The 13524-nt window shown below is 40.5% G+C and overlaps 1 protein-coding gene across 4 annotated transcripts; it reads left to right on the top strand.

Moving 5' to 3' along the window:
* Nucleotides 1–3023: 3023 nt before the first annotated feature.
* chmp7 (charged multivesicular body protein 7) lies at nt 3024–12471 on the top strand. 4 transcript variants are annotated; one of them, XM_037536136.1, is made up of 11 exons: nt 3024–3234; nt 5191–5481; nt 6337–6508; nt 6620–6805; nt 9109–9242; nt 9401–9449; nt 9549–9668; nt 9783–9881; nt 10547–10604; nt 10745–10961; nt 12179–12471. In XM_037536136.1, the coding sequence occupies exons 2-11, from the start codon at nt 5195–5197 to the stop codon at nt 12189–12191; spliced, it is 1335 nt and encodes a 444-aa protein (XP_037392033.1). In that variant the 5' UTR covers nt 3024–3234; nt 5191–5194; the 3' UTR covers nt 12192–12471. The 4 variants fall into 4 exon arrangements, with proteins under 4 accessions (XP_037392033.1, XP_037392031.1, XP_037392032.1 ...); XM_037536134.1 differs by having other exon boundaries at nt 3024–3240; XM_037536135.1 differs by having other exon boundaries at nt 3024–3379.
* Nucleotides 12472–13524: the final 1053 nt, after the last annotated feature.

Below are 13524 nucleotides of genomic sequence, written 5' to 3'. Positions count from 1 at the left end.
TTTTGTTTCTGATGATTTCTGCTCCATAAGGATTTTCACAGTTTTTTCACTGTTTGAGATTTATGATGATAAAAACACACACAAAAAAGAAAATTCTCTCTTGATGCATCTCTTATGTGTCTTTTATCATCCATTCGTTTTCTCTAAGCTCATTCTTAGGATTGTAATTACAGTAACTGTATTTTTAAAATACCCCTGATTTGTCTTGAAATCAGTGATTTCAAAACAAGTGAAGCTGCTGTATACACAGCTAAAAGTGGGTAGACACCATTTCTTATTAGTGGGTTCAGCTATTTCAACCACACTCATTGCTAAAAGGTGTGTAAAATCAAGCATCCCATCTCCATAAACTAACACTGCCAGTAGTGACTGTAACTATCATAGGATACCGCCTTTCCAACAAGTCAGTTTGTCAAGTTTCTCTTCTGCTAGAGTTGCCCTGGCCAACTGTAAGTACTATGATTTTGAAGTGGAAACATGAACAAGAACAGCTCATGCGTAAAGTGCTAGACCACTCAAGCTCAAAGAACTGCTGAGAGCCAATGCACTTAGCTTGTAAAAGTCATACAACAAGAACTATTTATCACAAGCTTTGTGGCTTGGATTTCAGTGGCTATTCAGCTGCACAGAAGCCAAAGATCACAATGTGCAATACCATGTGTCGGGTTGAGTGGTGTAAAACTGTTGGAGCAGTGGAAATACACTTCAGTCTGTCTCACAGACAAATCTGGGTTTGGCTAATGAAGAGTGCTGGCTGTAAAGTTTGGTGGAAGTGGAATAATGGTCTGGGGCCCTTAGTTCTAGTGAAGGCAAATCTTAATGCAATGAAGGTGAAGCTAATTTACCTCTTTCTTTGTGGAATTCCACCTCTTCCTCATCATGCAAAATTTTTCTAACTGATATGAATAATAATAATAATAACAGAAATGTTAATTACCCTTTTATGAATATCCGTCGGTGCAGAACAAGACACAAACGACACTGCACGTTCTGGCAAATGCTCCTTTTATTCTGTGGCAGTGAAAAACCCAGCCCAGCGCTAACCTAACACAAACCACAAGGAGGGGTACTGTGGGAGGATATGTTAGCATATGTGTTTAGCAATTCTCTCCAACCAATCAGTAATCTGTAGTGTTTTGATGTTACCTTTTGGTATCGGCCCAGCTCACTTGGAACCTCAATGGAGGCGGCACCAAAAACAGTCCCCGGTACCAGGTACCAGATTTGCCTAGTTAAAAAACTAAAAGGCAAGCAAAGTTGAGTCAAGCTAAGACTATGTAGTGGAAAAGTAGCTTAAGTGTCCTTTTCATCCGGCGGCGTGGCGCGTCCCGAGAGCCACTTTGCATGGCCACACTCCTAGGCTCTCCATGGCAGTGTTGCCCATGGCAAAATAATGTTTACATGCAAAGATTTTCGCAAATGCGATTGAATTCATTTCGATTATAGATTAAGACTGAGATGTTTAAATGCAGATGTTTAAATACTCAACAATCTCATGAAAATCACTACAAGGAATCTGAACCAAAAGTATGTGCATTTGTGGAGTCCAACTTGAGTCCAGTCAGAGTGAGATGAGCAGCAGTAAGCAGTGATTGTTTTTTTATTGCTTAAAAACTATGGCAGAGGAAAATGTTCTTCACATGTACTTGCTTTTAGCTTTGTAATATACCAATTTGAGAAACTTCCATCTAATTTTATTTTGTTCTGTAGTTTGTGTAACCCACTGTCGTTCATTTGCTCTTTTACTTATCTGAAAAGCTTGTTATTGCGAGCTTTACATCCATCCATCCTGCTAACAGTTTAACAGTTAGGTCTTCTAAAGTTTGAAGCATTAACTTTGTCTCCTCTTCAGACCAGTTTCGGGCTCTTGCCACGCTGAACGTTATTAACGTCCATTGTGCTACAAATTCGCACACGCAGAACATACTTAAACTTTCCGTCTGGGAGTGTAATCAGGTAATACAGGGGCTTACGTGGCTATTATTCTTCTGTTTAACAGATTATTTACATGATTATCGACCTCCTTCAATCGGCTAGAAATTGTACTCGGAATGGCCTCAATCTGCCTAGTGTTTTCCGAATGAGCTGTATCCATAGACATATTTTATTACAATTGAGCTATTAGTTGGATTATTAATGGACTATGAGGCTACATGTAAACACGGATAGTATGTGTGTTTACATGCACTTAATAATCAGATAATTGTCAGATTTTGGCAGTTATCTGATTATTCAAGTGGTCATGTAAACAGGAAACTCGGATTAAGGCCTAGAAATCAGATTCCGAAATCTGATCAAGAGAGCTCCATTTTAGCTCAGAAATCTGATTTTTCAGCACATGTAAACTCTTACTCTGATTTCTTTCACTTTTCACATGTGCGAAAACAGAGAGATGTCCCAGAAACAGCAAGCAGCTTTCAACACAGCACCAACAAGATGACAAAACGAGCAGCGCTGTAATCAACGACATGCTTGGCGAAATGAAGAATTCTTCGTCTTCCAGATGATGTATATTCCTATTTTCAGCTACAGTGACTCAATGTATAAAACAAATACACGGCTTGTAGGATTACTGACAACATCTGGTTTTCTGCAGGTCTTGGATTGAGCATGGAGCATGGAAACGCACTCAGTATTTTGTTGGATCTTATCATTACTACCATTATGTATGTGATATGTGTAGGCAGAGCCACTGGTTATGCTGGTGAGTAAATAAAATGACTATACCTGCCATGTAGACATAATGACTGCGGGTTCCTATCACCTCCACTGTAAATAGATGTGTGTAGTAAGTTTTTCTACATCGAATCATTTCACGTTAAACCACTCTGAATGACGTGTCTTACATCTCACTGATGAAATGCAGAAGAAAGCGTTTACATTTCCCCGTAAGTAGATGTAACAGAGCCCGTGTACGCAGAGTCACGCTCATCTGGCGCACTAAGGCTGTGCTTGTATGAGGACAGTGCACTACTGCACCGCTAGGTGGCGGTACACCGATCCCCTCGTGACTAAAGGAAAACGCTCCTCTTTGCCTTTCCGGGTTGTTGGCGTCTGTCAGGATCGAAACAGCAGGAGAGAAGCGGAGGGTTTTCCTTTCGCTTTTTCTCCCAAGCCATTTTTCGGATCTTGTAAACTCTCCGCAGCATGAAGACGTTCGCCGGTCCTTCTGAGCCGACATGCTGAGAGGAGTCCGTTAGCTGGCAGCGTCCGAGCCGAGCTGTGAAGCGGAGTGTGAGCGTGAGGAAGCAGAGCTGGTGGTTTTGTTAACCTCAGGATGATTTTATAATCGCACCAAACAAACTACATAACCTGCTTTTTAAATCAGGAGCGGGTTTATAACCGCAGCTCGCCGCGTTTCGCCGAACAGCTGTCAGAGGTGTGAGAGGTGTTGCTGACGAAGCTGAAGTCAGCTGCTTATTCTCCACCTCCTCGTTGGAATTTTTCCGGTCCACCTTAAGTGGTGCAGCACTCGGAGCAGCCTCGGGCGCCAGACTGTAACTACTGCACCATTTAAGGTGGAACGGGAAAATTCCGACGGGGAGCTGGCGAATTGGAAGCTGGTTTCATCCTGGTGTTGTTGTGCGGTGTCAGCTCGGCCTGCTGTGAGAAAACTGATGAATAGCGTTAACAGCTGGTGTAACTTAACCGAGGACAGACATGTCTGCGTTGTGCTGATCTGGGCCATAGGTTTATTTATGGAGCTCCCTTGTGTTTTATTTTCTCAAATTCTTGTGTTAAAAGGTGTAAAAGTATTAAAAAGGAGGATTAAACAATACAAATTAAAAAACGATTGTTTCAATGTTTTAAAGTTTTAGATTGTTTTTTAACTTAAAATCATATGTCATGGAATATATTCATGTGTATATACATGTTTTTAAACCGGATTTTTCATAGTTGAAGCGTTTATGTCAAAGTTAGTCCATCATGGAGATGTAACTGGCACTCAGAGTGGTTTGATGTGACACGGTGCATGATGGAGAGGCTCACTGAGTCAGGTTGTTGTTTTGCAGTGGTGGTGATCGGAAACAGGGTTCACAATGTCTACAATGCAAATCTAGCCATGTTGTTTAGGAGCTAAAATGACCAGTGACCCTACACGTCTTCTATACATAAGGATGACAGGGGTAAAAGTGGTAAAGCCAAGCTATGTATAGATTTTCCACAGAAACTATTTTGATTTCCAAAAAAAAGTGAGTGTGGAGACTCGAATCAGAAGTCTGATGCCTCTGAAATCTCTCTCACAGAAATGTGTTACGTGAAATTTACATTTATGCCATTTGACTGGCGCTCTTATCCAGAGCCACTTACAGTCTGATCATTTTACACAGGAAGGTGAAGGTGGTGTTGGGAGTCTTGCCCAAGGACTCTTATTGGTGTAGTGTAGGGTGCTTGCTCTGGTGGGGGATTGAACCCTAGTCTACAGTGTAGAAGGCAGAGGTGTTAACCACTACACTAACCAACCACAAATGGTTATAAATATGCTCAGATGTAGTTTTACCATAAAGTGTTGGCCTAAAACTTGCATTTTTAAATAACATTCATAGTTAAGAGGGCGTTGTACAGCAAAATAAAATTGCTCCTATTTTACAGTCATCAGCATTACTTAAAACAACTCGAAAGACTTGTGCAGTTTTATGAGCAGTTAACCAATACTGAACAACTCTGACTCTGTGTAGGAGTCAGAATTATTCACAGTGGTGGTGATAGGAACCAGACATCTGAAGAGAAAGTTATTATATGAAATGGTTATGAATACACTGCCTGATATCTCAGACATAGTTAAGAGGGCAAAATAGCCCCCCCCTTGCTACTATTGTACAATTATCAGCATTACATATAAAAACTCCAAAAGACCTGTGTAGGTTTAAGGGTCTTTTTGGGTAGTAAATAAAATGGTATCTTGATGTCTAGTTCCTTTCTCCACTATTTAAATAGATCTGGGTTATTGCGTTTCTCTACGGTGAAGCACATCAAACCAGTCTGAATGGCTTTGTTTACATCTCAGTAATGGATTCATGGAGGAATTTTAGGAAGTCAGTGGAATTTTTCTTTAACCACTTTACTGGATGGTGCTGAGTGCCTACAGACTAAATACAGCACGTTCTATCATGCTTTGATGTTTTTTGTGTACGATATGCATTTCATCAATTATTGTTTTTCACATCTGAGTAAATCTTCCATTTGTAGTGCAATGCCAGTGTCACTGCAGCAGAAAGTTGGCACATCCTCCAGCTCAGAGTTTCCCCCAGACTGGGAAGATGATGAGCGGATGGCCTTCTTGTTCTCCGCCTTCAAGGAAAACAGAGAGGTGGACCCGACAGACTGGGATGGGAAAATGAACTTCTGGTCCCCGCTGATTGTGGAAAGCTGCCGAAGGCAAGGGTCTGTGTGTGTGAGCCTGCAGGAGCTGAATGAAAGTTTTCGGAGAAAGGGGGCCATTCCTCTGGGCCTGGGAACAGTCGTTCAGAGTATGATCAGGTACACTGGCACAATTACCAGTCAATAACTTCATCTCACAATGCAGGATAAGAGATTGAAGAGCTTATTGTATCATGAAAGCTCAGATCCTAAACGTCTACATTTGGAGTTCAAATTTCAAGAACCACTCATTTTGAATTTCAAGCCCTTTGTTATTTTCACAGATAGAACATCAGTCAGTCGTCTTACTTTCAGTGCTGATTGTATACAATGAAGATTCTGTTTCAAATCTTAAAGTAGTCATAAGTGAAAAACACAAATTACCCTGTTCACGTGGCATTATCACATCTCGGGTGATCTGATCATGAGTGGACAGCTCTTAAGTAGAGGTGTGAACGGGATATTTGTGTCTCAGAAACGCATCATGTCCAGTCACTCAGACCATCTTTGTGGGTGGTCAGGGATGCATGCGGCCGCATAACATCTGCAGTGTTGTGTGGTCCTACATTCAGACTGTGGGTAAAAGTGGCCCGGAATCTGATTTAGTTATTTGGTCATTCATATTATCTTTTTAATTTGGCCTTTATCTGACACCAGACTGAACAGATCACACTCTAAACTAACCTGAATGTGCAAAAGAACACTGATCTACCCAACATGCTCATCCAACGAATGTAGCATAACTCCTCTGGTGGCAGATTTAAACAAACAGCTTTCTGTTTTTTGGGCCCGGTACCAAGTTCATGTGGTTAATCTGACCAGGAACATTAATTTAAAAGATCAAGTTTAATTCAGTGTTAATTTGTTCAGCATATTGCTAAAGTAATATCATTTGTGTATTGCATTCCATGTTGACCAATTTGAGATCTGATGTTGAATCTTGTTTGCTATTACTGTGATTTTTTTCATATCCAGGAGTGGGAAAGTGCAGAAGGAGTCGGATTTTGCTGCTAACGTAGATTCTGGCTGGTTGTCTTGGGGCGTCGGGCTGTTGTTGGTGAGACCGTTGAAATGGACATTGTCGGCTCTGCTGGGCAGCGGGAGAGTTCCATTAGAGGAGACGTTTGTGGTGATTGAATTGGTTAAAGTGAGTTGCTAAGAACGTGAGCCGCTTTATAATAAAAACCCGTACACTGGGAGAACAAACACTGAAGTACTTTTTATTCACTTTCATGCTACTTGTTTTTGTCTGTTGTAGGAGAAGGCTGCAGCATTGCTGGCTGCGTATCGAAGCTCTCCTTTGGCGGGACAGTCTCTGCTGTCCTTTCAGGAGCTGCGCTCTCTCTCCTCTCACATCTGCCCGGACGAGACAACTCTGTGCCTGGCTCTGCTGCAGCTGCAGAGGGGGAAACACGTCACCGTCTCACTACATGAGGGGGAAAAGGTGTGTAGCTGTGCAGGATGTGACAGAGGAGCAGAAGCCACTTATCCAGATGTGCACAGTTTCTCATATGTAGCATGTTTGGTGTCTGAAATTTGCATGTGCACACGTTTCTTTATTAGATGGGTAGTGTTTTGCTTGGAATTGTGGCCATGATTCCTAAATGCGGTTTTTCAACATAGCAATTTTATAAAGAACAATATGGATATTTACCAAATTCTCACACAGCAGCTTGCAACATGCACCACTTCTACTGCCCAGTTAAGCCAAGAATAAAACAAGAATAAGCCACAGTAGATCACATGTGGCCTCGGGGCCACTGAGCCATTTGATGGGATGACACAATGTTTTAGCTATTCAATGACTGGTTCCGAAAAACAATTTCAGTTCTCTTACACAGTCAACAGATAGACCGATCAGGCATAACATTCTCAGCACTGCAGTAACCCTGACGTGATGGTGGTGTGTTTGTGTGTGTTGTGCTGGTCTGAGTGGATCAGACACAGCAGAGTTGCTGGAGTTTTTAAACACTTCAGCATCACTGCTGGACTGAGAATAGTCCACCAACCAAAAATATCCAGCCAACAGTGTCCTGTGACCACTGATGAAGGACTAGAGGATGACCAACGCAAACTGCAGCAGCAGATGAGCTGTCGTCTCTGACTTTACATCTTACAGGGTGGACAGACAAGGTAGGAGTGTCTAATAGAGTGGACAGTGAGTGGATACAGTGTTTAAAATCTCCAGCATCCCTGCTGTGTCTGATCCACTCGTATCAGCACAACTCTCACTAACACACCACCATGTCAGTGTTACTGCAGTGCTGAGAATGATTCACCATCCAAATAGTACCTGCTCTGTGAGGGTCCATGGGGGTCCTGACCACTGAAGAACAGGGTAAAAGGGGGTTAACAAAGTATCAGAGAAACAGATGGACTACAGTCTGTAAGTGTAGAACTACAAAGTGCAGCTATACAGTAAGTGGAGTTTAGAAACAAGGAGGTGGTCATAACATTACGCCTGATTGTTGTACATGAATGTAGTGTCTAATTTTCAATCCACGTTTCAGTAAATATCAAACCATAAATCTAACAGTACTTATTCATTGTTAAATGGTGCTGCAAACTAGGAGAGAGGAGCTTGTTATAAAGACTCTGAGGAAGGAACGTTGAGCGGCTGAGGGACAGAAGGCCGAAATTAAACCGGTTCTGTGGTGTATGGACTTGTAGCCTCGTAGCTAGGCTACTCTTGCCTTCTTAGCTTATCTAGTGGCCGACAGATCCAAAACAGCTTCGACCCCCTCTGCTCTGCTGTTACAAGTGCAGGTGACTGAAAACTTCACATGTCTGAGAGGCTGATTGGTGTTGGAGTACAAAGCTGTTGTGTAGTGTTTTGAGCTGTGGGCTTCTGGGCTAGGCTAACACAAGAGTAACGTTAGTTATCAGGCTCAGGGTTCCACCCACCGCTGTGCATCCTCTATTCCAGGTAGAAAGACACTCAAATTACACGCATATAAAGGATAAAGACGCAAAGAGAATGAATTCAAGTGACTGGTGTTGGAGTGACAGCTGGAATTAAAGATGCTCTGTAGCGTTTAGCCTGTTAGCCAGTGCTGAGCCCCTCCTCTGTGTAGTTTTTTTCAGTACTGCCTGGTTCTGATTTAGCAGCACAGCAGATGTACAGATCTTTATCTATATTGTTTGGTCATTTTTGCAATTTAATGTTTAATTAATTGTGTGTTTACAGCCCATAAATCCCTTCTTAAAATAATAAAACATCTAACGTTTAACCATGTGAAGTATACTGTAGACGTATGGTCTTTTTTTTGTTTGTTTGTTTGTTTTAAGTAACTGATGTAAAGGTAAAAACATTTAAGGCCCTGTTCATATTTCACAAGGAAAGGTGTTCCGTGTGTGGAAGACTGCAGCACAGCTTTATCAGTTTAACAAGCATGACAACAGCTGGGGGGTCTACTTTGCACTGCTAGAGAATGTATGAAAGCTAGACTGAGGCAGAGAGCGAGGCAGAGAGCGAGGCAGAGAGCGAGGCAGAGAGCGAGGCAGAGAGCGAGGCAGAGAGCGAGGCAGAGAGCGAGACAGAGCGAGACAGAGAGCGAGACAGAGAGCGAGGCAGAGAGCGAGAGCTACTTTTGTAGCTTCAGTGCAAAACTAAATGAGCAGATTCCAGATGCCAAACACGTCTTGGCTGAGCAACTAAATATGAGGTGACAGTTAAATTTAAAGCTGTTATTATGCTTTGGTTTTGATTATTAACTGTGCCTCTCCTTCACTTGTGTTTACGGCCAGTTGGTGAAGTTCAGTCAGGCAGGACATGGACGCGTGTCTCCAGTCAGTGAGGTGGATCTGGGGATCTATCAGCTGCACCGCAGTGAGAAGCTGCTGGAGGAGAGAGTGGAGGCCTTGGGCCAGGAAGCAGAAAAGTAAGTTTATTTACATAGAAAAATATTATTTTGATGGAGTATCTTTTTTTCTAACACAACAGGTCCACTTATGTAATTTATTGCCATGTATTTACTTATTTGTTTGTTTGTATTGACATTTGTGTTTTTTTTGTTTTGTTTTGGTTTTTTTTAAATAGATGTAAAGAACAGGCAAAGGCTCTGCTGAAAGAAGGGAAAAAGTCCCAGGTGTGAATAATATTGTATTTTTAGTATTATAGTATTTGACAAAGATTTTATGGAAAGCATCTCACTGATCTCACTGTCCTCTCTTTCTGCTGTCTGCAGGCACTGAGATGTCTAAAGGGGAGAAAGCGTGTGGAGAGGAAAGCAGACCGTTTGTACACTCAGCTTGAGACAGTTAAGGGAATCCTGGACAGGATAGCCAGCTCACAGACTGACCGCCTGGTACGACACACGTGAACTGTCAATGGTTTTTTAGTCAGAAATGGATAATAAAGGTTATCTACAATTGACTCCTACATTAGCGTCTATATCTGAGTGAGTTTGTGTGTATCGTAGGTGATGCAGGCATACCAGGCAGGCGTAGCAGCTCTGAGGATTTCTCTGAAGGGCGTAACGGTTGAGAGAGCCGAGAACCTGGTTGACCAGATTCAGGAGGTGAGACTATTTTGTAATATATGAATTGAACCTACATAAATACTTCATAACACATAAATGAATAAATTGAATAATATACACTTATATTCAGAATGTAAATATTTTTCATTGTGCAATATGTTCATAAGTGCAATACAGATCTTACTCAACTCTTATTTTTATTCTTATTTTGTAGTAAATAGTTTAGAGATTTAACTTTAACTTTTATTATTTATAGTGTTTATAGTGTTTATACTGTTTCCCGTTTCTATTACTGAGTGCCTTACTTCTATTGCTCTGCTGCTGTAATACTGTGAATTTCCCCGCTGTGGGACTAATAAAGGATTATCTTATCTTATCTTATCTTATCATGTATTTATAAAGCAATACATATACATAACATTTATAAACAGCTTATGCCAGTAATAGCAAGATGACATAAGATTTTATAAGATGTAAATGACCTCTGTACTTGAGCAGAAGTAGAAACCCTTGGTAAAATAGTCAATGAAGTATAAATAGTGAAAACGTGCGACTGTAAGAGCAGGTCTCATCATTTCTATAATCCTGCTCTGTGGTTTATAGGAAGTGTTAGCTGACCCCAGATCAGCATTCTTAAATTTGGGCCCTACACGTTCATTTCTTCACCTCTGTTCTTCCATTCTCTTTTTCTTGCTCGTTTTCAGCTCTGTGATACTCAGGATGAAGTCAATCAAACTCTTGCAGGTGGAGCCCTAGACTCAAGTAGGTTTTATGGTCGCAACAAATGACAAATTCAAAACTTTCTCTCTCTGGATTGTCAGTAATGTTACTAGAATCCTCTTACAGCAGCTATACACAGTGTGATTATGTTAAGGCTAATGATGTTATTGCTTTTATTCCAGATGAAGCAGATTCAGAGGAGCTGGAGGAGGAGCTGAAGTCTTTATTAGAAGAGAATGCTCCAGACACAAGTCTAACACTACCAGAGATCCCATCACACCCTATCGCAACTAAAGAAACGGCTGTGCTGGACGACGCTTTCTTTCACTCCCTGCCCTCCGTGCCTGATACTAGCATTACCGATGAGGAGCTGGAGAGGGAGCTCGGTCGAATCAGGCTGTGAGTAGCTGTCCTCTCTCTTTGGTTTATCACTTACTAATGACGCTCATATGCATCCAATCAAAAGAATCAGTGCTGTTAATAATATAAAACTACTTTTTCATTCTTTATACTTCTTACTTCTTAGGTTGCAGATACCTGTATGAAATTATTCTGATATTCAAATCATGTGCAGTGCAGCCGTAGGAGGCTAGGAGATAAAAAGTGATCAGATGCTCTTGATGATTTTAAAATGACAGAGAAAACTGTATAAACTTGAGAATGAAGTTATGAAATAATTCCACAAAAAAAAGATTTTTAATGTAAAAAGTATAACTTTTATTATTTATGTATTTATTTAGATTATCAAAAAGCGTCCAGAAGATGATGATTTTAAAATGACAGAGAAAGCCGAAAAATAAATAATAAAACAAAACAAAAAAAAATTAATACATAAATAATATCATAATTTTGTCATGTATAAATATTTTTCATGGTTTATTTTTATTATTATATTTATAATATAAATAGAGGATAGTAAATCTAAAACATACCTTTTGTTCTGTAAAACTAATTTTTAAAACTACACTGTATAAATGATTAACTTTGGAATGGTAGTGTTGGTGGTTCATTGTCTTTCATTACAGTTCATTGCACTGGAAATTGGATAAAATTATGTGTAAATAAAATATAAATACATACCGACTTTTTTCTGAGCCAAACAGCCAAAAAAAGTGCATCAGGTTTTGAAAACTTTAACACTAATGCCACGTTTCACATCAGAGCTCGTGCTCGAACCCTACTCAGACACATGGTAGCTCCTGTGTGTGTTGGTGGAAGTTGTGCTCTGATAGCTTAGTCACTGTTACAACTTGATGCATCTATTTCTTCTTTCTCTTCATCTTATTCCTGCATTCATTGTGTTAAATAAAAAAGCACGTTGGGCTTGAAGTGGACGTTTCAACACTTTTAACGTGAAAAGAGCTCAAAACAACTATACATTAAACAGCGACTAAGCATGAAAAATACTGTTACTGAAGGCGTTTCTCTGTGTCACGTTCACGAGGTAAAACCGGGATTCAGATCACGGATCTGCTCACACAACGCTCATGCTTATAAAACAAAAATAAAAATGCTAACCTCTACTTTTTAATCATCGAAGAGTTTTAAAGCTTACATGTTTCTGTGTGAATGTGAACATTGTGATTTAATTTTTTTTTTTTCTATTTCTTACTTAGAAATGCAACATAGAGGACTGATGTCAGTGTTGAAGTGTTGGCGTGACACAGCACAGATGAGAACAGATGGCACAAAAACCACTGGACAGGCTGTGTACAGAGACTGCAGTTTACAGAGAGAGAGCAATCATATAGCCTACAGTGTGTTTCTTTTTTTTTTTTTTTTTTTTGTCATGATTCATGTTTGTAATGGCATGTTTGTGTTTTTCTTTTTAAAGAGAGTTTTAAGAGTGGCCTTTAAGTAAAAATGTATTATTCTAATAAAAATTATGATGCTTAACAGGGTATATTAACAGTTGAATCAGACTTATTGACATTTGATTTTTTTTTTTTTAATGACAATGTATGAAATTAAAGTGTCATCCCAAAAATGTATCTACAGAGCCAGCGTAACCCAGGCAAATGGCTTATACTCTGCAGAATGGCTTTGACCTCAGTGCCTTTGTAGTGAACTTGTTTCAAACAGGGGACTAAGCTTAAAGTGGTAAAATGCACACTATATTTCCAAGTATTCACTCAGCCATCCGTTCTGCAATGTCTTGCGGATTTCTCGAACGCTAGAGGGCGCTCCCGAGCGAGTCCAAAATGAATGGGTTGATATGGAGCCTTTGAGCAAAATCATAGTTTATAAATGCTTAAACATTTTTAATGTAAAAGAATGAAAATATTTGCCGAACAGTGAACAGCATAAAGCATTTTAACACCGCTGTTATATTTTTAAGAGCTTTTAAACTCGAGCTATAGGAGTTTAAAACGGCGTATCATGCGTATCCGTGACGTCATTGAGCACGAACAGCCAATGAGCTGCTGCGCTCGCCTATCAATCATCCCGCTCTAGCAGTGAAGCCCGCCTCCTGCTGCCCAAACCCGTTTGCTGTAGGAAAAAAATAGTTTTTTAGTGAAACACATCCTCCTACTTTCTAAAAGTAAAGAACGGTTCTGGGCGAGTGATTAGAAACTTTTAACTCTTCTATTTTAGCCGTTGAGCTCAATTCACTCTCATTTGTTGAGGACTCGCTCGCAGGCCTGGTGACATCCTGTATAAATAAAAATAATACGTGGCCACGACTTAGTAAAGTATGGGAATGAGGTCCTAATGCATGGCCACGACTTAGTAAAGCATGGGAATGAGGTCTTAATGCGTGGCCACGACTTAGTAAAGCATGGGAATGAGGTCCTAACGCGTGGCCACGACTTAGTAAGCCGTGATCTCGTTCCCACGCCTTACTAAGTCATGGCCACGACTTAATCATCTCATTCCCATGCCTTACTAAGTTGTGGCCACGCATTAGGATCTGTTTCCCACGCGTTAATAAGTCGTGGCCACGCATTATTTTTATTTATAC

This window comes from Pygocentrus nattereri, chromosome 29 (assembly GCF_015220715.1).
Source record: "Pygocentrus nattereri isolate fPygNat1 chromosome 29, fPygNat1.pri, whole genome shotgun sequence".
NCBI lineage: Eukaryota > Metazoa > Chordata > Actinopteri > Characiformes > Serrasalmidae > Pygocentrus > Pygocentrus nattereri.
The sequence above is the reverse complement of the archived record's forward strand: the minus strand, read 5'-3'. Positions and strand labels throughout refer to the sequence as shown.

What these genes read in the sequence shown, in the direction of transcription:
- chmp7 (XM_037536133.1), top strand. Translation starts at nt 5,120, where the DNA reads ATGTTTTTTGTGTACGATATGCATTTCATCAATTATTGTTTTTCACAT. An exon ending in TTGGGCCAGGAAGCAGAAAA is followed by an intron (nt 9,243 to 9,400) that starts GTAAGTTTATTT and finishes TTTTTTAAATAG; the next exon opens with ATGTAAAGAACAGGCAAAGG. An exon ending in GCTCACAGACTGACCGCCTG is followed by an intron (nt 9,669 to 9,782) that starts GTACGACACACG and finishes TGTGTATCGTAG; the next exon opens with GTGATGCAGGCATACCAGGC.